General features: G+C 47.6%; 2 protein-coding genes across 2 annotated transcripts in view; one reads left to right on the forward strand and one right to left on the reverse strand.

Moving 5' to 3' along the window:
- Window positions 1–26,629, reverse strand: part of fyco1a (FYVE and coiled-coil domain autophagy adaptor 1a) — a 314,197-nt gene that overhangs the window by 183,535 nt on the left and 104,033 nt on the right. The window contains exons 12-13 of the mRNA XM_067995711.1: window positions 22,801–23,012; window positions 6,463–6,601 (exon numbers count right to left, since the gene is read on the reverse strand). Coding sequence (XP_067851812.1) covers window positions 6,463–6,601; window positions 22,801–23,012 — 351 coding nt within the window. The remainder of the gene's footprint in view (window positions 1–6,462; window positions 6,602–22,800; window positions 23,013–26,629) is intronic.
- Window positions 1–26,629, forward strand: part of LOC137334924 (C-C chemokine receptor type 3-like) — a 195,570-nt gene that overhangs the window by 5,619 nt on the left and 163,322 nt on the right. The gene's annotated exons all lie outside the window — the stretch shown is intronic.

Raw genomic sequence — 26,629 nt, forward strand, 5'->3', positions numbered from 1 at the left:
GTGGACCCTGTGGCGAGGGTAGTGCCTTCTGCGATGCATCTCTCTCTGCCGTTGCCCTCCCTCCTGCTGTGCAGGTAGATGTGTTCCAGCATTGTGTTGTGGAGCTCCACATGTCAGAGGTGGACAGCGTGGCCGGAGAGGCTGGTGAGGCTGTTCGCCCTCCGAGGAGGTCATGACTGCAGCTACGGCGGCCCCCATCCGGAAGATGTACATTTGAGGGGGTCCGCAAGGTAGGTAAATGTGTCTGGACACCGGGGTAAGTGTGCAAGTTGGTGAATTTTATTGTTAGGAGGAGGGTGGTGGAGGCCAAACTTTGTCCAAAGTGACAGAGTGGCCTCCTGCAATGAGTGAGGGTCTCCCCCCCCCCCCCGCCCCACCCCACCTGTCAAATGGACTTTTGCAGCTGCCACAGGCTGATGGCTGCAACACGTCCATTTCAACTGGGAGTGTTTCTCCCAGTACAGGAAACAGTCTCAGTTGTTTGGAAAATTCCACCCCTCCTAAAATATCATGCTAATCAGGTCTGTAAACGACCTGAAGTACCTAAATAATTACCTTAAGTGGCATCCTGCCAGCTTTAATTGCTGGCGGGAGTCCCACATGCGGGGGCTGCGTGCGCATGTTCAGCGCGTCTGTGGGGAACCCGGAAGTGGGCGGGTTGGAGCCGGGCTCCGGACCCGCCCCAGGAATCCCCGATTTTCACGGCCCCCCCCGCCACGAACACACCCTCTCGGGGGTGCGAAAATCGAGCCCATAGAGATTAAAGTGAAACAGAAAATGGAGGCTTATGACAAATGTACGGTTCATAATATAGTAGAGAAGCAAGCTGAATACAGAAAGTATTCTAAAAAAGGAAATAAGAGTAAGGAGTATGAGACTAGATTAGCAGCTAACATAAAAGGGAACCCAAAAATCTTTTATAAACATAATCGGCAAAAAGGTGGTGAAAGGGTGGGGCCGATTAGGATCTAAAAAGGAGATCTTCTTGTGGAGGCAGAGGGCATGGCTGAGGTACTAAATGAATACTTCGCACCGGTCTTCACTAGAGAAGGGGATGCTGTCAATGTAGCAGTAAAGGAGGAGGTGGTAGCGATATTGGATAGGATGAAAATGGATAAAGAGGTACTTAAAAGATTGGTAATACTCAAATTAGAAAAGTCACCTGAACCAGATGGGAGGCATCCTAGGTTACTGAGGGAAGGAAGGGTGGAAATTGCAGACAATCTTCCAATCCTCCTTAGTTATGGGAGTGGTGCCAGGGGGCTGGAGGACTGTAAATATTACAGCCCTGTTCAAAAAAGGAGAGAGGGATAAACCCGGCAATTACAGGCCAGTCAGCCTAACGTCGGTGGTGGGGAAACATTTAGAGACAATAATCCGGGACAAAATAAATTGGCACTTGGAAAAGTATGGGGTAATAAATGAAAGTCAGAATTGATTTGTTAAAGGAAAATCTTGTTTGACAAACTTGATTGAGTTCTTTGATGAAATAACTGAGAGGGTCGATGAGGGTAGTGTGGCTGATGTGGTGTATATGGACTTTCAAAAGGCATTACATAATAGACTTGTTGGCAAAATTAAAGCCCAAGGGATTAAAAGGGCAGTGGCAGCGTGGATACAAAATTGGCTAAGGGACAGAAAGCAGAGAGTAATGGTGAACAGTTGTTTTTCAGACTGGAGGGAAGTATACAGTGGTGTCCCCCAGGGGTCGGTATTAGGACCACTGCTCTTTTGATATATATTAATGACCAGGACTTGGGTGTACAGGGCATAATTTCAAATTTGCAGATGACATGAAATTCGGAAATGTAGTCAAAAATGTGGAGGATAATAACAGACTTCAGGAGGACATAGACAGACTGGTGAAATGGGCACACACATGGCAGATAAAATTTAACACAGAGAAGTGCAAAGTGATCTGTTTTGGTAGGCAGAATGAGGAGAGGCAATATAAACTAAATGGTACAATTTTAAAGGGGGTACAGGAACAGAGAGACCTGGGAGTATATGTACACAAACCGTTGAAGCTGGCAGGACAAGTTGAGAAGGCTGTTATAAAAACATATGGGATCCTGGGCTTTATTAATAGAGACAAAAGTATAAAAGCAAGGAAGTTATGCTGAACCTTTATAAAACACTGGTTGGGCCTCAGCTGGAGCACTGTGTTCAATTCTGGGCACCATACTTTAGGAAGGATGTCAAGGCCTTAAAGAGGATGTGGAAGAGATTTACTAGAATGGTACCAGGGGATGGGACTTCAGTTATGTGGAGAGACTGGGGAAGCTGGGGTTGTTCTCCTTAGAGTAGAGAAGATTAAGGGGAGATTTGATAGAGGTGTTCAAAATCATGAACGGTTTTGATAGAGTAAATAAGGAGAAACTGTTTCCAGTGGCAGAAGAGTCGGTAACCAGAGGACACAGATTTAAGGTGATCAGCAAAAGGGCCAGACACAACATGAAGAAACATTGTTTTTACACAATGAGTTATGATCTGGAATACACTGCCTGAAAGGGTGGTGGAAGCAGATTCAATCATAACTTTCAAAAGGGAATACTTGAAGGGGAAAAAATGACAGGGCTATGGGGAAAGAACAGGGGAGTGGGACTAATTGGATAGCCCTTTCAAAGAACTGGCAAAGGCACGATAGGCCAAATGGCCTCCTTCTATGCTGTAGTATATGATGATACTATGATACTATTCTTATATTGATGTCCCCTTGTTCTAGATCCTTCAACCACTGGAAACAGTCCATTTCCACACTCTGTCCCAAGCCTTCATCATTTTAAACACCTCTATCAAATCTCCTGGTAATCTCCTCTGTCCTTATGAAAATAGCCCCAATTTTTCAAGTCTTTCCTCATACCAGGCAGCATCTTATTGAATCTGCCCTGTATCCTCAACATCCTGTCTACTGAATGGAACACAAAGTACTCCAACCGTGGTCTTACTAAGGTTTTATATAGATTCACCATTTCATCTCAACCATCATGTTCTATGCCCATTGATATAAAACCCAGTGTTCCATTAGCTTATTTTAAGGCTTAATCCAGTTGAGGTGCTGCTTTAAAGGTCTTGAGAACCTGAATCCCAAATCCCTGTGTTCTTCCAGCCTTCCCCTTTCAAAATATATATTTTTTATATTAATAATCAAAATGTACCACCTCAAACTTACTGACACTGAATTCCATCTTTTCTGCCTAGTCCACCATCTTATCAATATCCACTTGTATCTTCCTTTGGTCCTCTGAATTATTTACTATGCCTTTTATTTTAGTATCGTCTGCAAATTTAAACACCACTCCTTGTAGCCCTATATCCAAAGCACTGATGTACACAAAAAACAAAAGCAGTTCCAGAACAAAATCCTGTGGGTCACCGCTACCCACTTCCAACCACTCTGAGAAACTGCCCTTAATTCCTATTCTCAGTTTCCTCCCTTCTAACCAATTTTTAATCCAACTTGATACTGTCTCCCTAAATCCATACCCCTTAACCTTCTCCAATCGTCTCCTCTGTGGTATTTTGTCAAAAGCTTTCTGAAAGTCCATGGCAATATAAACTAAATGGTACAATTTTAAAGGGGGTGCAGGAACAGAGAGACCTGGGGGTGTACGTACACAAATCTTTGAAGGTGGCAGGACAAGTTGAGAAGGCTGTTAAAAAAGCATATGGGATCCTGGGCTTTATTTTTTAGAGGCATTGAGTACAAAAGCAAGGAAGTTATGCTAAACCTTTAGTGGTAAACCTTTAACCACTGGTTAGGCCCCAGCTGGAGCATTGTTATCAATTCTGGGCACCACACTTTAGGAAGGATGTCAAAGCCTTGAAGAGGGTACAGAAGAGATTTACTAGAATGGTGCCAGGGATGGGACTTCAGTTATGTGGAGAGATTGGAGAAGCTGGGGTTGTTCTCCTTAGAGCAGAGAAGGTTAAGAGGAGATTTGATAGAGGTATTCATGATCATGAATGGTTTTGATAGCGCAAGTAAGAAGAAACTGTTTCCAGTGGCAGAAGAGTCGGTAATCAGAGGACACAGATTTCAGGTAATCAACAAAAGAGTCAGAGGCGACATGAAGAAACATTTTTTTACGCAGCGACTTGTCACGATCTGGAATGCACTGCCTGAAAGGGTGATGGGAGCAGATTCAATAGTAACTTTCAAAAGGGAATTAGATAAATGTTTGTTGGGAAAAAAAATTACAAGACAACTGCAGGGAATGTGACTAGTTGGATAGCTCTTTCAAAGAGCTGGCACAAGCACAATGGACTGAACGGCCTCCTTCTGTGCTGTGATACTATGATACATCACAACATTTCCCCCATCCTTTATAGCTGTCACCTCCTCAAAGAACTACATAATGTTGGTCAAGCATGATCTTCCTTTCAGATATTTGTGTGGCTTCTTATAATTATTTTCTCTTCATCTGGATATTTAGTAACTTCATCATTAAAGATTCAAAAATATTCCCAACCACAAATGTTGATCTAACTGGCCTGTAATTACCCAGGTTAGTTCTGTCTCTCTTTTTGAAAATAATATTACACTGGCTAATCCCCAGTCCTCTGGCACATATCCACACTCAAGAAAACCTTGAAATATAATTTCTAGGGCCTCCGTTATTTCTTTCCCCTGTTCCCTCAAGAACCTTGGATGTAGCCCGTCAGGACCAGGCCCTTTGTCTTCCGTCAGGGTAACCATCTTCTCTAACATTTTCCTTTTTTTTAATAATATCTTTCATCTCAATTTTAACCAATTCAAGAGTTATCTCCTCCCCTTATATCCTTCTTTATCGTAAACACTGAAGCCAAGAACTTGTTAAGTATCCTTGCCAATTTCTGGTTATTCTCTATTTACTCACAATGCTGTCCTCTCGGGGGCCCCACCTCACACTTAACAATTCTCCTTTACTGATATATTTGTAGAAGGCTTTTTAATATGTTTTTAGATTCTTTCCTCATGCTCCATCTTTGCTTTCCTTATCCTTTTCTAAACTTCTTTCCCTATTTTCTCACATTCATTTTTTTTGTTATCATTCCTATAGTAACCGTGGGAAAAGTTAACAAGCAACAGTTTATTGTATGCAAACATGGGCCACCTGCCTGATTCATGCTATTGTTGGGTAGTCTCACCTTTCAAATGTGCCATCTTCTCCCGCAGGTAGTGTAGGCAGCGTTGAAATAAAAACAGGAAATGCCTGAAAATACGCAGCAGCTGGGTCAAGACTTGTAAATACATAAGCTGGCCACCACCTCCTGGGAAAGGTCCCCTGAAGTTCCAGCCAAGGCAACCCTCCTTGCACCCACCTCATGCGGCTATCAACAAAGGGGGTCAGATAGTTTGCTGCTCCACCACATGCCCCCAGCTCCATTTCATGTCTGCACCTCACCTCATTTTTGCCATTTTACAAAGGATAAAAGAATGTTTGTCTCTAGATGCAGACACTTTAGGTAGCCACATCCCTTTAAATCTGAGTTACAACCCTGCACACAGGAGGTTCTCGATGCCCCAATTAGATTATCAGTCTACTCAAGGCGCTATCCTCATGTGGTGTTTCAAATAATTCTTTAACTGATTTGACCCCGGAAACTAGCGTGAGGTCAGCTAATCATTATTTGGGTGAGCGTTGTGCTCTCATCAATCTAGTCCCAATGGCACTGCGCTGGGACTGAAATCTAGAAACGATTTGTAGGGCTGTCCACAACTCATTCACTACTTCACATGGCTCCTCATTACATATCCTCTGTGAGAGTGCATTACGTTCAGTATATATGGAAACACAACAAATAAATACCTTTTCACGGACCAGTTCCTGTCTTTGCCAATCTTTCCACTTAATTCAGTCTATAAAAAGTAACCAACTGGCATTTTGCCAGTTACAAAATTCTTGTTCTGTTGCATAATATCTGTTTGGCATTTTCTGCCCCATTCCAAAGGAATTATTTTATATTCAAAACATACATTATTTCTGTTTAACATTTTACGCTTACCTTATATCCAAGGCTCCATTACTTTTCTTTTTTCACACAAAGGTTATATTTTGCTGCCACAGGTTTGTAATTTTGCAATGGCTATTTTGAAGCAATTTATATTATAGAATCATAGAAGTTTACAACATGGAAACAGGCCCTTCGGCCCAACATGTCCATGTCGTCCAGTTTATACCACTAAGCTAGTCCCAATTGCCTGCACTTGGCCCATATCCCTCTATACCCATCTTACCCATGTAACTGTCCAAATGCTTTTTAAAAGACAAAATTGTACCCGTATGTTCTAACAAATGCAATAAATGTCAGTACAAGGTCCCTAATGTGGCTACTAGGGTAATAGTCCAGGGCATCGGTCTCACTATGACACAACGCATTTCTTACTTCTATGGTGTTTTTGATAAGTATTCATGCAACGTTATGTCACAAGATGTTGTTTTACCTGAAAGCAATAGTTTTCAAACAGCATTTACTCACAGGGATGGAAAGGTTGACTCTGACTGGGTAGAGAGAAACTCGTTTCTGAATTCCAAAGAGCAATCATTTTCTTCAATTTCATTCAGCTCTTCATCTGTGATGATGTCAAAAGCTGCATCGTCTGGTTTGGTGAAACTTTCTGTAAGGGCCAAAATTGGAATTGTCCATATATTTACAAATGGAACAGGTAAAACACAGCTTAAGAACATAAGAACATAAGAAATAGGAGCAGGAGTAGGCCGTAAGGCCCCTCGAGCCTGCTCCGCCATTCAATCAGATCATCGCTGATCTTCGACCTCAACTCCACTTTCCCGCCTGATCCCCATATCCCTTGATTTCCCGAGAGTCCAAAAATCTATCGATCTCAGTCTTGAATATATTCAATGACTCAGCATCCACAGCCCTCTTGGGGTAGAGAATTCCAAAGATTCACAACCCCCTGCGTGAAGAAATTCCTCCTCATCTCAGTTTTAAATGGCCGACCCCCTATCCTGAGACGATGCCCCCTAGTTCTAAACTCTCTAGCCAGGGGAAACAATCTCTCAACATCTACCCTGTCAAGCCCTCTCATAATCTTATATGTTTCAATGAGGTCACCTCTCATTCTTCTAAACCCCAGAGAATATCGGTCCATTCTACTCAACCTCTCCTCATAGGCCAACCCTGTCATCCCAGGAATTAATCTAGTGAACCTTCGTTGCACCGCCTCCAAGGCAAGTATATCCTTCTTTAGGTAAGGAGACCATAACTGTACACAGTACTCCAGGTGAGGTCTCACTAAAGCTCTGTACAATTGTAGTAAGACTTCCTTACTCTTGTACTCCAACCCCGTTGCAATAAAGGCCAACATACTATTAGCTTTCCTAATTGCTTGCTGTACCTGCATACTGACTTTCTGTGTTTCTTGTACGAGGACACCCAGATCTCTCTCAACACCAATATTTAATAGTTTCTCACCATTTAAAAAATATTCTGTTTTTCTATTCTTCCTACCAAAGTGAATAACCTCACATTTCCCCACATTATACTCCATCTGCCACCTTCTTGCCCACTCACTTAACCTGTCTATATCCCTTTGCAGACACTTTGGGCTCGATTTTACCACCCGCTATCGGGTGCGTTCTCGGCAGGGGGGGGGGGGCGCCGAAAATCGGGGAATCCCAGCGCGGGACCGGATCCCGTTTCGAACCCGCCCACTTCCGGGTTCCCCACGCACGCGCCGGCGTGCGCGCGCAGCCCCCACTGGTGGGAATCCCGCAGGCAATTAAAGCCAGCGGGATGCCACTTGAAAGTATTTATTTAGCTATTTCAGGTCATTAACTGACCTGATTAAGGGACTATGTGGGATTTTTGACCAACATGGGACTGTTTCCCACACTGGGGGAAATACTCCCAGCTCGAATGGACGTGTTGCAGCCATCAGCCTGTGGCAGCTGCAAAGGTCCATTTGACAGGTGGGGGGAGGGGGGAGACCCTCACCCATTGCAGGAGGCCACTCTGTCACTTGGGACAAAGTGTGGCCTCCACCACCCTCCTCCTGACAGTCAAAGTCACCAACCTGCACACTTACCCCGGGGTCCAGAGACATGGACCTACCTTGCGGACCCCCTCAGATGTACATCTTGCGGATGGGGGCCGCCGTAGCTGCAGTCATGACCTCCTCGGAGGGCGAACAGCCTCACCAGCCTCGCCGGCCACGCCGTCCACCTCTGACACGTGGAGCTCCACAACAGAGTGCTGTGACACATCCACCTGTGCAGCAGGAGGGAGGGCTACCGCAGAGAGAGAGATGCGTCGCAGAGGGCACTACCCTCGCCACAGGGTCCACAGACCGAGGCTCAGCCTCCTGGACCTCTCTGAGCAGCAGTGCACACGGAGGCTCAGAGTCACTCGACATGTAGTCGTGGACATCTGCAGCCTCTTTCATGCTGAGCTGCTCCTGGCTGGCCCGAGCACCATCTTCCTAACTGTCGCTGTCAAAGTCACCACTGCCCTCAACAACTTCTCCTCAGTATCCTTCCAGGGTGCAACCGGGGACATCGCCGATGTCTCTCAGTCGTCTGCGCAGAAGAGCCCTGCAAATACACCTACACCCACTCTGCAGTGACACAATGGGTGGCATCAGTGGTGGGTCCTCATGGTGATACCCAGGAACGGGCATTATTGCACAAACCAGACAGGATTCGCGAAGACATGGCAGTAGTGGTGCCAATATAATGTGTGATGTGAGTTGTTCTGAAATTCGATATAAGTAACACCCATGACAAACCCTCAAACACCCTTGTGCATCCCCTTCATGCTCACGACACGTTTGCCTTACGCTGCCTACTGCACATATGTGATGCATGCCCTGTGGCTGCAGCACAGGTTGAGTGAGGCTGACTGTGAAAGAGATGCATGAGAGGGTGAGTATGGGATAGAGCCATGAGATTGTATGAGGATTGGGTTGAGTGGTAGTGGCGGGGTGAGTACTGGCGAGGTGAGTAGGTGCAGGTAAGATGAGGATGAGCTTTGAGTGGGTGTGAGGGGTGATGTGACAGAGTAGTGTTGGCAGTGCGGAAGGAGATGTGGGGTGGGGGCGGTGATGTGGCAGACGGAGGGGAGGGGAATGAGTAAGTGTACTCACTTTGGTTGACCTACTTAGGTCATTGGAGCGCCTCCAGCACTGTGTGCAGGTGGGCGATATGTTGGTGGCGCAGGTGACCCCCTCTGCCACCTCGAGCCAGGCCTTCCTGGTGGCAGAGGCAGGCCGCTTCCTCCCGCCCGCCGGGTGGGAGATCTCTGTCCTCCCCCTCCTCCTCACCCCAGGTATTGCTACCTGGGGTGAGGCATCATTAAACTGGGAGCAGCCTTCCCCCTGGGCTGCTCCATGCAGTCATCTTTGCTGTTGGTTGCAGCATCTGTCAGTGGAGGACTGCCCCTTTAAATAGAGTGCCTCCAGCTGACAGATTGTACTGCGCATGCGCAGCCCGCCCGACGCGCAGATCAGCAGCGGGGAACCCGGAGGAGCAGGTAAGTGCATCCAATTAGTGGGTTGCCTGCTACGATCGGGCGGGAAACCCACTAATTTCACCGGGCGCGTTACCCACGCGCCCAATAGCCCACCCGCCGGAAACCAGCAGCCCTGCTAACATCGGGCCCTTTGTGTTCTCCTCACAGCTTACTTTCCAATCTAGCTTTGTATCGTCAGCAAGCTTGGATACATTATACTCGGTCCCTTCATCTAAGTCATTAATACAGACTGTAAATAGCTGAGGCCCAAGCACCAATCCTTGCGGCACCCCACTAGTTACAGCCTGCCAACCTGAGAATGACCCTACTCTCTATTTTCTGTCCTTTAACCAATCCTCTATCCATGCTAATATGTTACCCCCAGCCCCAAGAGCCCTTATCTTGTGTAACAACCTTTTTTGTGGCACCTTATCGAATGCCCTTTGAAAATCCAAATATACTACCTCCACTTTATCTACCCTGTTAAGTTACACGCTCAAAAAACTCAAATAAATTTGTCAAACACGATTCCTTTTCATAAAATCATGTTGACTCTGCCTAATCATATTATGATTTTCTAAGTGCACTCTGTTATCACTTCCTTAGTAATCGATTCCAGCATTTTCCCGATTGGCTGATGTCAGGCTAACTGGCCTGTAGTTCCCTGTTTTCTCTCTCCCTCCTTTCTTGAATAGCGGGGTTACATTTGCCACCTTCCAGTCCACTGGGACCGTTGCAGAATCTAGGGAATTTTGGAAGATCACAACCAATGCATCCACTATCTCTGCAGCCACCTCTTTTAGAACCTTCGGATGTGGGCCATCAGGTCCAGGGGATTTGTCAGCTTTTAGTCCCATTAGTTTGTCCAGTACCTTTTCTCCAGTGACATTATTTGTTTTAAGTCACAGAGTGTTAAGAACATAAAAAAATACGAGGCAAGGAAAACTAAAATCAGCCCATCAAACCCATTCCTTTCAAAGACTATCTTGCACTTTGCCCCACTTAACTAACCACCCGAAGAAAAATTTTATGTAATTTATTCCAAACACTTAAGGGGCGATTTTGATTCTACCCGCCAGCGGAAACGCTGAGATACAAAACATTCAAGTTCATGGACAAGATTTGGAAGCAACGGCCGACTTTATCTACCGAGGGAATAAACTGCCATCAGATGGACATATCGAGCCAGGCACACTGAGGAGAATCAGCTTAGCTGCTTCAGCAATGAAGGACCTGGACGGGGTCTGGAGTCAAAAGGTGGTGAAAATCCCAATGAAAGCTCAGCTCTATCAGACCTGCATCCTTCCAATACTTTTGATTGGCTCTGAAACATGGACGCTGCTTCAGCAAGACATCAAGAGAATGGAAGCAGTTTGATCGCAATGAAGTTATTATTGATCATCGTCGCTGGACACTCTTAGGTCACATTGCCTGTCTCGGAGACAAAATTCCCATAAACCAGGCAATGAGGATCGGAATTGAGGTCAGGAGGGGGCCACGGGGTTGTCCTCAGTTAACCTCGTAACATCAGATCAGTAACGATCTAGTGGAACTCACTGACGCTTGGAATGAAGCCATACGGTGTGGCCATGGACATTTGACACTACTGACCGCTGCTATCTCAGCGTAATTGCTTCATTATTTACTCAGCGGAAACCGGGTCGGGGGGGGGGGCAGTTAAAATCGGCCTGCGCGGATCCCACCGTATCCTATTAGGAACAATGGAACAGGAGAAGGCCTTTCAGCCCCTCGAGCCTGTTCTGCCATTCAATTAGGTCATGGTTGATCTAATACATCAACTTCATTTACCCAGCTTTGCACCATCTCCCTTAGTACCCTTACCTAACAAAAATCTATTAATCTATCTTAAAATTTTCAATTAACCCAGTATCCATGACCTTTTGGGAGGGAGAGTGCCAGATCTCCACTATACTCTGTGTTAAAAAGATGCTGACTGGTTTCACTCCCAAATGGCCTGACTCGGATTTTCACAGCAGGCCCCCTTGTACTAGATTCCTCACCAGAGAAAATAGTTTCTCTGTATCTACCCTATTAAATCCCTTTGTCATTTTAAACGCCTCAATTACATGTCCCCTCAATTATCAAAACTCAAGGGAATACAAGCCAAGTTTATGCAACCCTCAAAATTTAACCCTTTCAGCCCTGGTATCATTCTGGTGAATCTGCAATGTACCCCCTCCAAGGCCAATATATCTTTCCTGAGGTGCGGTGCACAAAATTGGGGTCTGACCAAGGCTCTGTACAACTGAAGCGTAATTTCCTTCCATTTGTATTCCAGCCACCTTGCAATAAAGGCCAACATTCCATTAGCCTTGTTGATTAGATTTTGTACCTGTCTACTAGCTTTTAATGATTTGTGTACATGGGCATCCAGATCCCTGCGCTCCTCCACGGTTCCTAGTTTCTCACCATTAAGAAAATATTCTGATTAGTCTTTCTTGGATCTTGGATCCAAAGTGACATCCCCACAATGAACTCCATCTGCTACAGTTTTGCCCGCTCACTTAATCCGTCTCTGTCCCTTTGTAACTCCTTGCTGCCATCTGCACAACTTACTGTGCCTCCTAACTTAGTTTCATCTGCAAAGTTGAAGATACAACTCTCTATATGTTCATCCCAGTCATTGATATATATGGTGAAAACTGGGGTCCCAGCACAGATCCCTGGGGAACATTGCTCCTCACATCCCCCCAATCGGACAACGTTCCCTCTTCCTCTATTTTCTGTCTCCTACCTCTCATGTTACAAGGTTACCTCCAATTCCGTGCACTTTCATTTTTGCTAATAATCTTCTAATGTAACTTCTTTAAATGTGTGTGTTTTTTTCATATTTTTTGATGCTGATGCTCTGTACATTGCTATACAGGCAATTCAATACTTTCTTTTTCTCCCCCCCCATCAGTGCTGCTTGATTTTTAACAGACATTTATCATTACTGTCTGTAGCCTCTTCTGTTCCCGCAGTATTTATGTTATCTTTATCACTTTTCTGTGATCTTTGCTTTAGTACTTTCTTATTTTTATCTTTAGGTCACTATTATTTCAACCCAAACCCGCCCCTCGTTACTGGTTTAAAGTCCTTTCGACAGCCCTATTTATCCTTTCCTCTAGGATTCTGGTCCCAGCCCGTCCCCACAGTACATAAGAACATAAGAAATAGGAGCAGGAGGAGGCCAATCGGCCCCTCGAGCCTGCTCCGCCATTCAATAAGATCATGGCTGATCTGATCCTAACCTCAAATCTAAATTCATGTCCAATTTCCTGCCCGCTCCCCGTAACCCCTAATTCCCTTTACTTCTAGGAAACTGTTGATTTCTGTTTTAAATTTATTTAATGATGTAGCTAATAATGTACAGCTCCTTGTCCCATTACTGTTCCTGTGTCCAATAAGATAGAACAATTCTTTCCCACACCAGTCTTTAAGCCACACATTCACTTTCCTGATCTGTTTGCCAATTAGCATGTTGCTCAGATAGTAGTCTGGAGATTACCACCCTCGAGGTCCTGCTTTTTAATTTAGCGCCGAGCTCCTGATACTCCCACAGCAGGACCTCCTCCCTGTAACTTCCTCCGCCCTTGGCTCCGACATGGGCCACGACAACTTGTTCTTCTCCCTCCCTTTCCAAGTTCCTCTCCAGCCGCTTCGAAATAACCCTTACCCCAGGAACACACCCTTCGGATTCTCGATCACAACTGCAGAGAATACCCTCCATCCTCCTAATTAGTGAATCCCCTATAACTATCAATCTTTCTATTCTGCTCATCGACTCTATTATTTATTTATTGTACAGCAGTTATTTATTTATCTCTTGAGCTGATTTGCCTTCAATACTAAAATATGAATATCAGATGGATTTAAATTGATTCCTATCAGTTACTTCTATTACTCAGTTCAGTATATTTAGCCGATTACATCAATTTACTTATTTAAAGCTGAGTTAGGATTTTGCCCTTTATTTTAAGTTTAGTAGCCCTTTAATCTGCTGTACAGTTAAATATCAAAGCATGAGTGGTCAAAAGCAGCTTTTATTTCTTCCTCTGCATTAGCTGTGAAATTATTTTTCAAATTCTTCGCTTAATTAGTTTCAGTGCTACCACCGCTCAGACCCCCCCGCTGTTCTCTCCGGAACATTCCCCCGGTGCTCCACTCACCGCTCAGACCCCCCCGCTGTTCTCTCCGGAACATTCCCCCGGTGCTCCACTCACCGCTCAGACCCCCCCGCTGTTCTCTCCGGAACATTCCCCCGGTGCTCCACTCACCGCTCAGACCCCCCCGCTGTTCTCTCCGGAACATTCCCCCGGTGCTCCACTCACCGCTCAGACTCCCCCCGCTGTTCTCTCCGGAACATTCCCCCGGTGCTCCACTCACCGCTCAGACCCCCCCGCTGTTCTCTCCGGAACATTCCCCCGGTGCTCCACTCACCGCTCAGACCCCCCCGCTGTTCTCTCCGGAACATTCCCCCGGTGCTCCACTCACCGCTCAGACCCCCCCGCTGTTCTCTCCGGAACATTCCCCCGGTGCTCCACTCACCGCTCAGACCCCCCCGCTGTTCTCTCCGGAACATTCCCCCGGTGCTCCACTCACCGCTCAGACTCCCCCCGCTGTTCTCTCCGGAACATTCCCCCGGTGCTCCACTCACCGCTCAGACCCCCCCGCTGTTCTCTCCGGAACATTCCCCCGGTGCTCCACTCACCGCTCAGACTCCCCCCCGCTGTTCTCTCCGGAACATTCCCCCGGTGCTCCACTCACCGCTCAGACCCCCCCGCTGTTCTCTCCGGAACATTCCCCCGGTGCTCCACTCACCGCTCAGACCCCCCCGCTGTTCTCTCCGGAACATTCCCCCGGTGCTCCACTCACCGCTCAGACCCCCCCGCTGTTCTCTCCGGAACATTCCCCCGGTGCTCCACTCACCGCTCAGACTCCCCCCGCTGTTCTCTCCGGAACATTCCCCCGGTGCTCCACTCACCGCTCAGACCCCCCCGCTGTTCTCTCCGGAACATTCCCCCGGTGCTCCACTCACCGCTCAGAACCCCCCCCCCGCTGTTCTCTCCGGAACATTCCCCCGGTGCTCCACTCACCGCTCAGACTCCCCCGCTGTTCTCTCCGGAACATTCCCCCGGTGCTCCACTCACCGCTCAGACTCCCCCCGCTGTTCTCTCCGGAACATTCCCCCGGTGCTCCACTCACCGCTCAGACTCCCCCCGCTGTTCTCTCCGGAACATTCCCCCGGTGCTCCACTCACTGCTCAGACCCCCCCGCTGTTCTCTCCGGAACATTCCCCCGGTGCTCCACTCACCGCTCAGACCCCCCCGCTGTTCTCTCCGGAACATTCCCCCGGTGCTCCACTCACCGCTCAGACCCCCCCGCTGTTCTCTCCGGAACATTCCCCCGGTGCTCCACTCACCGCTCAGACTCGCCCCGCTGTTCTCTCCGGAACATTCCCCCGGTGCTCCACTCACCGCTCAGACCCCCCCGCTGTTCTCTCCGGAACATTCCCCCGGTGCTCCACTCACCGCTCAGACCCCCCCGCTGTTCTCTCCGGAACATTCCCCCGGTGCTCCACTCACCGCTCAGACCCCCCCGCTGTTCTCTCCGGAACATTCCCCCGGTGCTCCACTCACCGCTCAGAACCCCCCCCCCCGCTGTTCTCTCCGGAACATTCCCCCGGTGCTCCACTCACCGCTCAGACTCCCCCCCGCTGTTCTCTCCGGAACATTCCCCCGGTGCTCCACTCACCGCTCAGACTCCCCCCGCTGTTCTCTCCGGAACATTCCCCCGGTGCTCCACTCACCGCTCAGACCCCCCCGCTGTTCTCTCCGGAACATTCCCCCGGTGCTCCACTCACCGCTCAGACCCCCCCGCTGTTCTCTCCGGAACATTCCCCCGGTGCTCCACTCACCGCTCAGACTCCCCCCCGCTGTTCTCTCCGGAACATTCCCCCGGTGCTCCACTCACCGCTCAGACTCCCCCCGCTGTTCTCTCCGGAACATTCCCCCGGTGCTCCACTCACCGCTCAGACTCCCCCCGCTGTTCTCTCCGGAACATTCCCCCGGTGCTCCACTCACCGCTCAGACTCCCCCCGCTGTTCTCTCCGGAACATTCCCCCGGTGCTCCACTCACCGCTCAGACTCGCCCCGCTGTTCTCTCCGGAACATTCCCCCGGTGCTCCACTCACCGCTCAGACTCCCCCCGCTGTTCTCTCCGGAACATTCCCCCGGTGCTCCACTCACCGCTCAGACCCCCCCGCTGTTCTCTCCGGAACATTCCCCCGGTGCTCCACTCACCGCTCAGACCCCCCCGCTGTTCTCTCCGGAACATTCCCCCGGTGCTCCACTCACCGCTCAGACTCCCCCCGCTGTTCTCTCCGGAACATTCCCCCGGTGCTCCACTCACCGCTCAGACCCCCCCACTGTTCTCTCCGGAACATTCCCCCGGTGCTCCACTCACCGCTCAGACTCGCCCCGCTGTTCTCTCCGGAACATTCCCCCGGTGCTCCACTCACCGCTCAGACCCCCCCGCTGTTCTCTCCGGAACATTCCCCCGGTGCTCCACTCACCGCTCAGACTCCCCCCGCTGTTCTCTCCGGAACATTCCCCCGGTGCTCCACTCACCGCTCAGACCCCCCCGCTGTTCTCTCCGGAACATTCCCCCGGTGCTCCACTCACCGCTCAGACCCCCCCGCTGTTCTCTCCGGAACATTCCCCCGGTGCTCCACTCACCGCTCAGACTCCCCCCGCTGTTCTCTCCGGAACATTCCCCCGGTGCTCCACTCACCGCTCAGACTCCCCCCGCTGTTCTCTCCGGAACATTCCCCCGGTGCTCCACTCACCGCTCAGACTCCCCCCGCTGTTCTCTCCGGAACATTCCCCCGGTGCTCCACTCACCGCTCAGACCCCCCCGCTGTTCTCTCCGGAACATTCCCCCGGTGCTCCACTCACCGCTCAGACTCCCCCCGCTGTTCTCTCCGGAACATTCCCCCGGTGCTCCACTCACCGCTCAGACTCCCCCCCGCTGTTCTCTCCGGAACATTCCCCCGGTGCTCCACTCACCGCTCAGACTCCCCCCGCTGTTCTCTCCGGAACATTCCCCCGGTGCTCCACTCACCGCTCAGACTCCCCCCCGCTGTTCTCTCCGGAACATTCCCCCGGTGCTCCACTCACCGCTCAGACTCCCCCCGCTGTTCTCTCCGGAACATTCCCCCGGTGCTCCACTCACCGCTCAGACTCCCCCCCGCTGTTCTCTCCGGAACATTCCCCCGGTGCTCCACTCACCGCTCAGACCCCCCCGCTGTTCTCTCCGGAACATTCCCCCGGTGCTCCACTCACCGCTCAGACTCCCCCCGCTGTTCTCTCCGGAACATTCCCCCGGTGCTCCACTCACCGCTCAGACCCCCCCGCTGTTCTCTCCGGAACATTCCCCCGGTGCTCCACTCACCGCTCAGACTCCCCCCCGCTGTTCTCTCCGGAACATTCCCCCGGTGCTCCACTCACCGCTCAGACTCCCCCCGCTGTTCTCTCCGGAACATTCTCCCGGTGCTCCACTCACCGCTCAGACTCCCCCCCGCTGTTCTCTCCGGAACATTCCCCCGGTGCTCCACTCACCGCTCAGACCCCCCCGCTGTTCTCTCCGGAACATTCCCCCGGTGCTCCACTCACCGCTCAGACCCCCCCGCTGTTCTCTCCGGAACATTCCCCCGGTGCTCCACTCACCGCTCAGACTCCCCCCCGCTGTTCTCTCCGGAACATTCCCCCGCTCTGTCACTGCTCAGATTTCCCCGCTGTTCTCTCCGGAACATTCCCCCGGTGCTCCACTCACCGCTCAGACTCCCCCCCGCTGTTCTCTCCGGAACATTCCCCCGCTCTGTCACTGCTCAGATTTCCCCGCTGTTCTCTCCGGAACATTCCCCCGCTCTGTCACTGCTCAGATTTCCCCATGCGTTTTTAGCTTGCTCTTCTGAGCAGACGGCAAGGACATAGAAACATAGAAAATAGGAGCAGGAGTAGGCCGTTCGGCCCTTCGAGCCTGCTCCACCATTCAATATGATCATGGCTGACCCTCTATCTCGATACCATATTCCCGCTCTCTCCCCATACCCCTTGATGCCTTTATGTCTAGAAATCTATCTAGTTCCTCCTTAAATATATTCAGTGACTTGGCCTCCACAGCCTTCTGTGGTGGAGAATTCCACAGGTTCACCACCCTCTGAGTGAAGAAATTTCTCCTCATCTCAGTCCTAAATGTCCTACCCCATATCCTGAGACTGTGACCCCTCGTTCTAGACCCCCCAGCCAGGGGAAACATCCTCCCTGCATCCAGTCTGTCTAGCCCTGTCAGAATTTTATATGTTTCAATGAGATCGCCTCTCATTCTTCTAAACTCGAGTGAATACAGGCCGAGTCGACCCAATCTCTCCTCATACGACAGTCCTGCCATCCCAGGAATCAGTCTGGTGAACCTTCGCTGCACTCCCTCCATGGAGAGTATATCGGGGGAAAAATTGTATAAGCGCCGTTTTTGGGCACAGGTAGTGTGATGTGCTATTATCCCACGCCCAATGGCCCCTGCGCAGTCAGGACGCAAGTTTCAGCCCAACAGAGGATTTACCTGCTATCAGCATTCCATTCAATGCCTTGGACGTGGAATCAGTGTAACTTGCACTTTCCACCACCGGAGGGTGCTTAATCCCTTAAAGGAGGGATGTTCCTTAGAAATCTCTTAAAGGTAGCTGGTACCTGTTAACATAGGAACATAGGAACAGGAGGAGGCCATTCAGCCACTCGTGCCTGCTCTGCCATTTGATAAGATCATGGCTGATCTGTGATCTAACTCCATATACCTGCCTTTGGCCCATATCCCTTAATGCCTTTGGTTGCCAAAAAGCTATCCATCTCACATTTAAATTTAGCAATTGAGCTAGTATCAATTGCCGTTTGCAGAAGAGAGTTCCAAACTTCTACCACCCTTTGTGTGTAGAAATGTTTTCTAATCTCGCTCCTGAAAGGTCTGGCTCTAATTTTTAGACTGTGCCCCCTACTCCTAAAATCCCCAACCAGCGGAAATAGTTTCTCTCTATCCACCCTATCTGTTCCCCTTAATATCTTATAAACTTCGATCAGATCACCCCTTAACCTTCGAGGCTCCAGAGAATACAACCCCAATTTGTGCAATCTCTCCTCGTAACTTAACCCTTGAAGTCCGGGTATCATTCTAGTAAACCTACGCTGCACTCCCTCCAAGGCCAATATGTCCTTCCGAAGGTGCGGTGCCCAGAACTGCTCACAGTACTCCAGGTGCGGTCTAACCAGGGTTTTGTATAGCTGCAGCATAACTTCTGCCCCCTTGTACTCTAGTCCTCCAGATATAAAGGCCAGCATTCCATTAGCCTTCTTGATTATTTTCTGCACCTGTTCATGACACTTCAATGATTGATGTACCTGAACCCCTAAGTCCCTTTGGACATCCACAGTTTTTAACTTTTTACCATTTAGAAAGTACCCTGTTCTATCCTTTTTTGATCCAAAGTGGATGACCTCACATTTGTCTACATTGAATTCCATTTGCCACAGTTTTGCCCATTCACCTAATCTATCAATATCGCTTTGTAATTTTATGTTTTCGTCTACACTGCTTACAATGCCACCAATCTTTGTGTCATCGACAAACTTAGATATGAGACTTTCTATGCCTTCATCTAAGTCGTTAATAAATATAGTGAATAATTGAGGCCCCAAGACAGATCCCTGCGGGACTCCACTAGTCACATCCTGCCAATGTGAGTACCTACCCATTATCCCTACTCTGTCACCTTTCGCTCAGCCAACTTTCTAACCAAGTCCGCACTTTTCCCTCGATTCCATGGGCTTCTATCTTAGCTAACAGTCTCTTATGCGGGACCTTATCAAATGCCTTCTGGAAGTCCATATAAATAACATCCATTGACATTCCCCTGTCCACTACTTTAGTCACCTCTTCAAAAAATTCAATCAGGTTTGTCAGGCACGACCTACCTTTCACAAATCCATGATGAACTGAAAATTCTTGAGGTGCTCAGTCACCCTATCCTTAATTATAGACTCCAGCATTTTCCCCACAACAGATGTTAGGCTAACTGGTCGATAATTCCCTGGTTTCCTTCTCTCTCCTTTCTTAAAAAGCGGAGTGACATGTGCAATTTTCCAATCTAGAGGGACAGTTCCTGAATCTAGAGAACTTCAAAAGATTATAGTTAGGGCATCCGCAATGTGCTCACCTACTTCCTTTAAAACCCTGGGATGGAAACCATCTGGCCCTGGGGATTTGTCACTCTTTAGTGCTATTATTTTCTTCATTACTGTTGCTTTACTTATGTTAATTTTATCGAGTCCCTGTCCCCGATTCAATATTAGTTTTCTTGGGATTTCTGGCATGCTATCCTCTTTTTCTACTGTAAATACTGACGCAAAGTAATTGTTCAACATGTCCGCCATTTCCCCATTGTCAATGACAATATCCCCACTTTCAGTTTTTAAGGGGCCAACACTGCTCCTGACCACCCTCTTTTTACTAATATAACTATAAAAGTTCTTCGTATTGGTTTTGATATCCCTTGCGAGTTTCTTTTCATACTCTCTTTTTGTAGCTCTTACTATCTGTTTTGTGACCCTTTGTTGATCTTTGTATCTTTCCCATTCGCCAGGATCTGTTACTTGCTGAAAATACATAAAACACAGATGCAGGTCCCATCCCTATGTTTACACACTGATGAGTTATGTTAAAACATTGAATAAAGGTTGCACACTACTTATTCCCACATCCTCCAATCTGCACACCAGACCTCACCAATCTGCCGATCTGAGTTGGTACCAGGCCTGTGAGAGTGCATGCACCAAGGTTCTCTGATGATGCACTAGAGACCTTGGTGCAAGAGGGGAACAGAAGGAGGGGCATCCTATATCCGTGGTGGGGGGGGGGGGATGGGGTGCAAGAGGCCCTCCAGACATATATCCAGGAGGCAGTGGGGGATGAAGTCAATGCCAGGCCCACAGCATCATGAACATGGATGCAGTGCAGGAAGAAGTTCAATGCTTTGACACGAGTGGTCAAGGTGAGTGAGGTCAACTGTCAAGTGGCGTCTCCTACCAACTGCACCACACACTACACCCCCATCACCCACATACCAACAAACTCTTTCCATCAGTACTCAACTCTTCCAATCAGATGCTTCCTCTCACCCTCACACATTACCACTGTTCCAAGCCACCCACCCACAACTCACAGGCCACACGCACCAGTTATTCAACCATAAAAGGCACATCACCCAGACACACGTCTCGCTTTCTTGCAGGAGAAACATCGGAACATAGAACAGGAGTAGGCCATTCAGTCCCTCATGTCTGCTCCACCATTTGATAAGATCATGGCTGATCTGTGATCTAACTCCATATACCTGCCTTTGGTCCATATCCCTTAATGCCTTTGGTTGCCAAAAAGCTATCTATCTCAGATTTAAATTTAGCAATTGAGCTAGTATCAATTGCCGTTTGCAGGAGAGAGTTCCAAACTTCTACAACCCTTTGTGTGTAGAAATGTTTTCTAATCTCGCTCCTGAAAGGTCTGGCTCTAATTTTTAGACTGTGCCCCCTACTCCTAGAATCCCCAACCAGCGGAAATAGTTTCTCTCTATCCACCCTATCCGTTCCCCTTAATATCTTATAAACTTCGATCAGATCATCCTTTAACCTTCGAAACTCCAGAGAATACAACCCCAATTTGTGTAATCTCTCCTCGTAACTTAACCCTTGAAGTCCGGGTATCATTCTAGTAAACCTACGCTGCACTCCCTCCAAGGCCAATATGTCCTTCCGAAGGTGCGGTGCCCAGAATTGCTCACAGTACTCCAGGTGCGGTCTAACCAGGGTTTTGTATAGCTGCAGCATAACTTCTGCCCCCTTGTACTCTAGTCCTCTAGATATATGGCCCATATCAAGAGGCAGCAAGTGGCTGTGACATTTAGCCCCTCGAGCCTGTTCCACCATTCAGTGAGATCATGGTGGACCTGTGACCTAACTCCATATATCCGACTTAGCCCCATATCCCTTAATACCATTGGTTCATAGAAATCTATCAATCTCAGATTTAACATTCACAAGTGAGCTAGCATCAACTGCCGTCTGTAGAAGAGTGTTCCAAACGTCTCCCACCCTTTGTGTGTAGAAGCATTTCCGAACTTCAGTCCTGCACATCCTGGCTCTAAATGTTAGGCTATGTCCCCGCGTCCTAGTATTGAAGTATGGGAAACCTCCAAAAACAGTTACAAACATCTTGGTAGCCAGAGGCAATAATCCAGCCACTAACCTGTAAATCCTGCATGGTCCCTTTAAATAGCGCTGGTGGGGGGTCCTCCAGGCACTCTAAGACACGTTCAGATGGTCGGGGTTAAGACTGTGCGTTGAGTTGAGCGTTAAGTCCCAAAATGGTGTCTATCATTTTAAATCAGCGTTGCACACTGACTGAAGCCATTTTCTCCCTACTTTACGATTCCAGGGTACGTTATCTGCGCCTGCGCTAATTCCTATACCAAGATGGCGTCCCGTGCACGTCACGCTGGTAATGTGCGTGCGCAAGCAAGACGCCATCTTGGATGTCGGAGAGGCTATTTAGAGCCAAAACAACGGGCGCTACACGGCCCAATTTAGCGCCCATCCTTTCTTAGGTAAGGAGACCAAAACTGCACACAATACTCCAGGTGTGGTCTCACCAAGGCCCTGTATAATTGCAGTAAGACATCCTTGCTCCTGTACTCAAATCCTCTTGCAATGAAGGCCAACATACCATTTGCCCTCCTAACTGCTTGCTGCACCTGCATGTTTGCTTTCAGTGACTGGTGTACAAGGCCACCCAGGTCCCTTTGTACATCAACATTCCCCAATCTATCGCCATTTAAATAATACTCTGACTTTCTGTTTTTCCTTCACTCCACATTTATCCACATTATACTGCATCTGTCATATGTATTTGCCCATTCACTCAACTTGTCTAAATCGTCTTGAAGCCTCTTTGCATCCTCCTCACAACTCACAATCCCACCTAGTTTTGTGTCGTCAGCAAACTTGGAAATATTACATTTGTTTCCCTCATCCAAATCATTGATATATATTGTGAATATTTGGGGCCCAAGCACTGATCCCTGCGGTACCCCACTAATTACTGCCTGCCACTAATCAGCAATTAGTAGTTGTTGAACTATTGCAATTAACATCTGTAATGTATTAGTAATTAGTACCCGTATTGTAATTAGTACCGTATTATAGGAATAATTTGTTTCCTAATTATATCTGTAATTATTACCTGTATTTCTGCTGGTTGGTCTTTCTGAAGCTGAGTGTGATGGAGATTCATCAGGGCTGTTTGTAGTACCGGAAGATCCAGGATCATTGAAACGTTGAACCACAGCACTATGTTCTGTGTAGCAGGCTCTGCAGCAGCGCTCTCTCTTACCACTGTGTTTTGTCGTCACAAAATTATTACTGCAGTAATAGCAGAAGATACGTCCACAAAGTCTGAAATGGAGCAAAACAACATGGTCATTTTCCAGGTGAGAACAAACTTCATCTATTCAGGGAGGAAATAAGATTTGCCAGAAATCTTCTGACTAATTTTCAATTAGTCCTACATTCCCAACCTACGTTAGTTTATGCATAAAATATTTTCTGCAGTGTCTAAAACCATTAATTTAGCCACTTATTAGCAGTTTCACATTAGGAGTGGCCAGTGTATTGTATTCTTCCGTGATCTACTACTAGACAGCCCTCAGGAAACAACGTCATCGGTGTTCTGCTCAAATAAGTGGAAAATACACGACTTATGCAGCGTGAAGTGATTGTGCACTGATTCCAGAAATGTGTCATTCTCCAAAAAAAAAAATGATAAGCATTGCAGGACACACTCAGGTCCATTGAAAAGCTAACAGCAGCATTAAAATATTGCTGTCTGGTCAACAGTTTTGTGGCAATAATTCAAGTATTCCATTACCTAATCAGGTTCACATCAAAAATAAAAGGAAGAATCCAAGAATGGATTGGAAATTATCTCATTTCAGTGGGATGAAAGGGGATTAATTGATTGAAAAAAATAGCAGATTCAAACAGTGGACCTACAATGGGAGAGATTTAAATAAGAGATAGATGAGGTAGAGTTTAAATACATTCCTACCAGAAGTAAGGAGGGTACATTAAAGTCAATGGAAAGAAAAACCGGGAGAGGTGTATAACAGGCAGCCGATCCGATATTGCCCCATTTACACCAACGCCAAAAGTTAAAATTACCCCCTGGTAGTCAGTAATAAGGGAAAGTGGAGAGACTAGAAACATTGGGATTGTTCTCCTTAAGAACATAGGAACAGGAGTAGGCCATTTAGCCCCTCGTGCCTGCTCCGCCATTTGATAAGATCATGGCTGATCTGTGATCTAACTCCATATACCTGCCTTTGGCCCATATCCCTTAATACCTTTGGTTGCCAAAAAGCTATCTATCTCACATTTAAATTTAGCAATTGAGCTAGTATCAATTGCCGTTTGCGGAAGAGAGTTCAAAACTTCTACCACCCTTTGTGTGTAGAAATGTTTTCTAATCTCGCTCCTGAAAGGTCTGGCTCTTTCCTTAGAGCAGGGAAGGTCAAGGGAAGATTTAGTAGAGTTGTTCAAAATCATGAGGGGTTTTGATAGAGTAAATAAGGAGAAACTGTTTCCACTGGAGGGAGGGTCAGTAACCAGAGGACACAGATTTAACATAATCGACAAAAGAACCAGAGGGGAGATGAGAAGAATTTTTTTCGTGCAGCGATCTGGAATTCACTGCCCGAAAGGGTGGCGGAAGCAGGTTTAATAACAACTTTCAAAAGGGAATTGGGTAAATACTTGAAGGGGAAAAATTTACAGAGCTATGGGGAAAGAGCAGGGGAGTGGGACTAATTGGATAGCTCTTTCAAAAAGCCGGCACAGGCATGATGGACCGAATGACCTCCTTTGGCGCTGTATGATTCTATGAAATACCAAAGGCTTTTATTAAGCACATAAGAAGAAAAATGACAGTCTAAGAAGGGATGGGACCATTTAGAAATAAAGGGGCCATCTTGAACTTGAGTGTGAGGTAATGGTGGAGATGCTTAGCAACTATTTGCATTGGTTTTTACAGAAGGCAACAGTAGGACTATAAGAGTGAGGAGGATGTGGAAGAGCCACTACTGGAGATAAATATTCAAAAGGAAATTGTATTAAAAAGGTCAATAGGATTGAACATGGGCCAGTTGGTCCTAAGAGAGTGATGAATGCTGTTCAGGAACTGAAAATCGCTCCCAAAAGAGAGTCCTACTTATTCCTGCCACTTATTCAAATTCAATATGGAATTAAAGCTTCAAGTAACAACTGAGATTAGCAGGATTTTTATCCAGAGTAGTACATATGTAGAATAGATGCTAAATAAGTAACAACCTTAAAAAGAGTTGTTTGACTATCATGTTATCTGGATTAATGCATGAAAAATATCAGAATTTTTGTCTTTAGTTTGATAATGAACTAGGATGAAAATGGAGACTGCAATCTCTTCATTGGAGAGAAAATGGAAACCAAAGGCACTCCACATTAGGTTTAGGTTCTTCATGAACCAGATAGAGTGGCTGTCTGTGAATTAGCTGATGTAAAAATATCTACTAGGTTAAGCCAGCAGGTTTAAAATGTAATACATGCATCTGGACAAGCAGACTTTAACTTTAGTTGAAATCTGTCTGTGGAGCATTGTCCTTTAATCAGAAACCAATCATATAAAGGCGCTGCGATCTGGGTAGAAACTGAATTGCATAATGTAAGGAATTTAGCTCCAGCAAAAGACACTCAGGCTCCATGGGGCACTTGCAACTTACATTTTATGTGCAACATTTCATCCCAAAGTAATGGGGAGGCTCATTCCAAAGGCCACCAAGCAGCAGCCTCCTCCCTGCCTGTTTTTGTTCGCTCCCTGGTGGACTTTTAGCATTGGATTCCTCCTGCCTTTTCTCCACTGCTCCCCAGCCCCGTTCTCAGCTGATCCATCTCACCTGGCAGCTACTGTGGCTTCTGCCTGCTCTCAACTGGTATCATCCCCTCCCCAGCCCACAGCCTGCTCTGAGCCTTTCAGGCCTGGGCTTCAGCACTGAAGTCCCCTTCACATGTGTCCCACTGCTTAAAATGTATGGAATATTAAGGATCAAGGGGGCACAGGGCCATGTTAGGAGTGCACAGGGGAGGCAAGGAGGTAGAGGGGGATACGAGGATGAGAAACAGTGGGGGTGAAGAGGTCAGGCAATGGGGAGAGTGCGGCATGTTAGGGAGTGAAGGGGGTATTAAGGTGTGAGGTGGGACTGTTAAAGGGTCAAGGGACCAGTGGGGCTTGCTGCTGGGAGGGGGGGTCTGAAGGTGATGAAAGGGGAAAGGTGCAATGAAGGTGAGGAGAGACAATGAAAGAAAGGGGAATGGAGCTCAGAAGCAGGGTCAGGGACAAGGACAAGGGATGTGATAGGTGAGCAAGACATAGCAAAGGAGAGGATAGACCACATGAGGGATGTGGAGCTTGGGAAGCAGATATGGTGCAAGGGGGGGTTCACATCCCGTCTTCACATTGCTTTCCGATAACACTGGAAAATGTGGCCAATACCCCGTGGCAGCTCCAATCACACACAGGAACAGGAGTAGGCCGTTCAGCCCCCCAAGCCTGTTCTACTAGTTAGACCATGGCTTGTCCCAATCATCAGATCTGTACCTCAACTCCAACCACCCGCCTTTGTTCCATATCCCTTGATACCCTTACCTAACAAAAATCTATTAATTTCAATCTTGAAAATTACAACTGACCCAGCATTCCACAGCCTTTTGAGGGAGAGGGTTCCAGATTTCTACTACACTTTGTGTGAAAAAGTCCTTCTTGATTTCATTCTTAAATGGCCTAGCTCTGATTTTATGATTACGCCCCCTGGTTCTGGATTCCAATCCACCGGAGGAAATATGCATCCCATCAAATCCTTTCATCATTTAAAAAAAAACTCGATTAGATCACCTCTCAACATTCTGTGCACTGGCTTTTAGTAATTTGTGTACATGGACACCATCTGAGAGTTTTTCCCACTCACTTAATCTGCTTATGTCCC

This window comes from Heptranchias perlo, chromosome 2, assembly GCF_035084215.1.
Source record: "Heptranchias perlo isolate sHepPer1 chromosome 2, sHepPer1.hap1, whole genome shotgun sequence".
Classification (NCBI taxonomy): Eukaryota; Metazoa; Chordata; class Chondrichthyes; order Hexanchiformes; family Hexanchidae; genus Heptranchias; species Heptranchias perlo.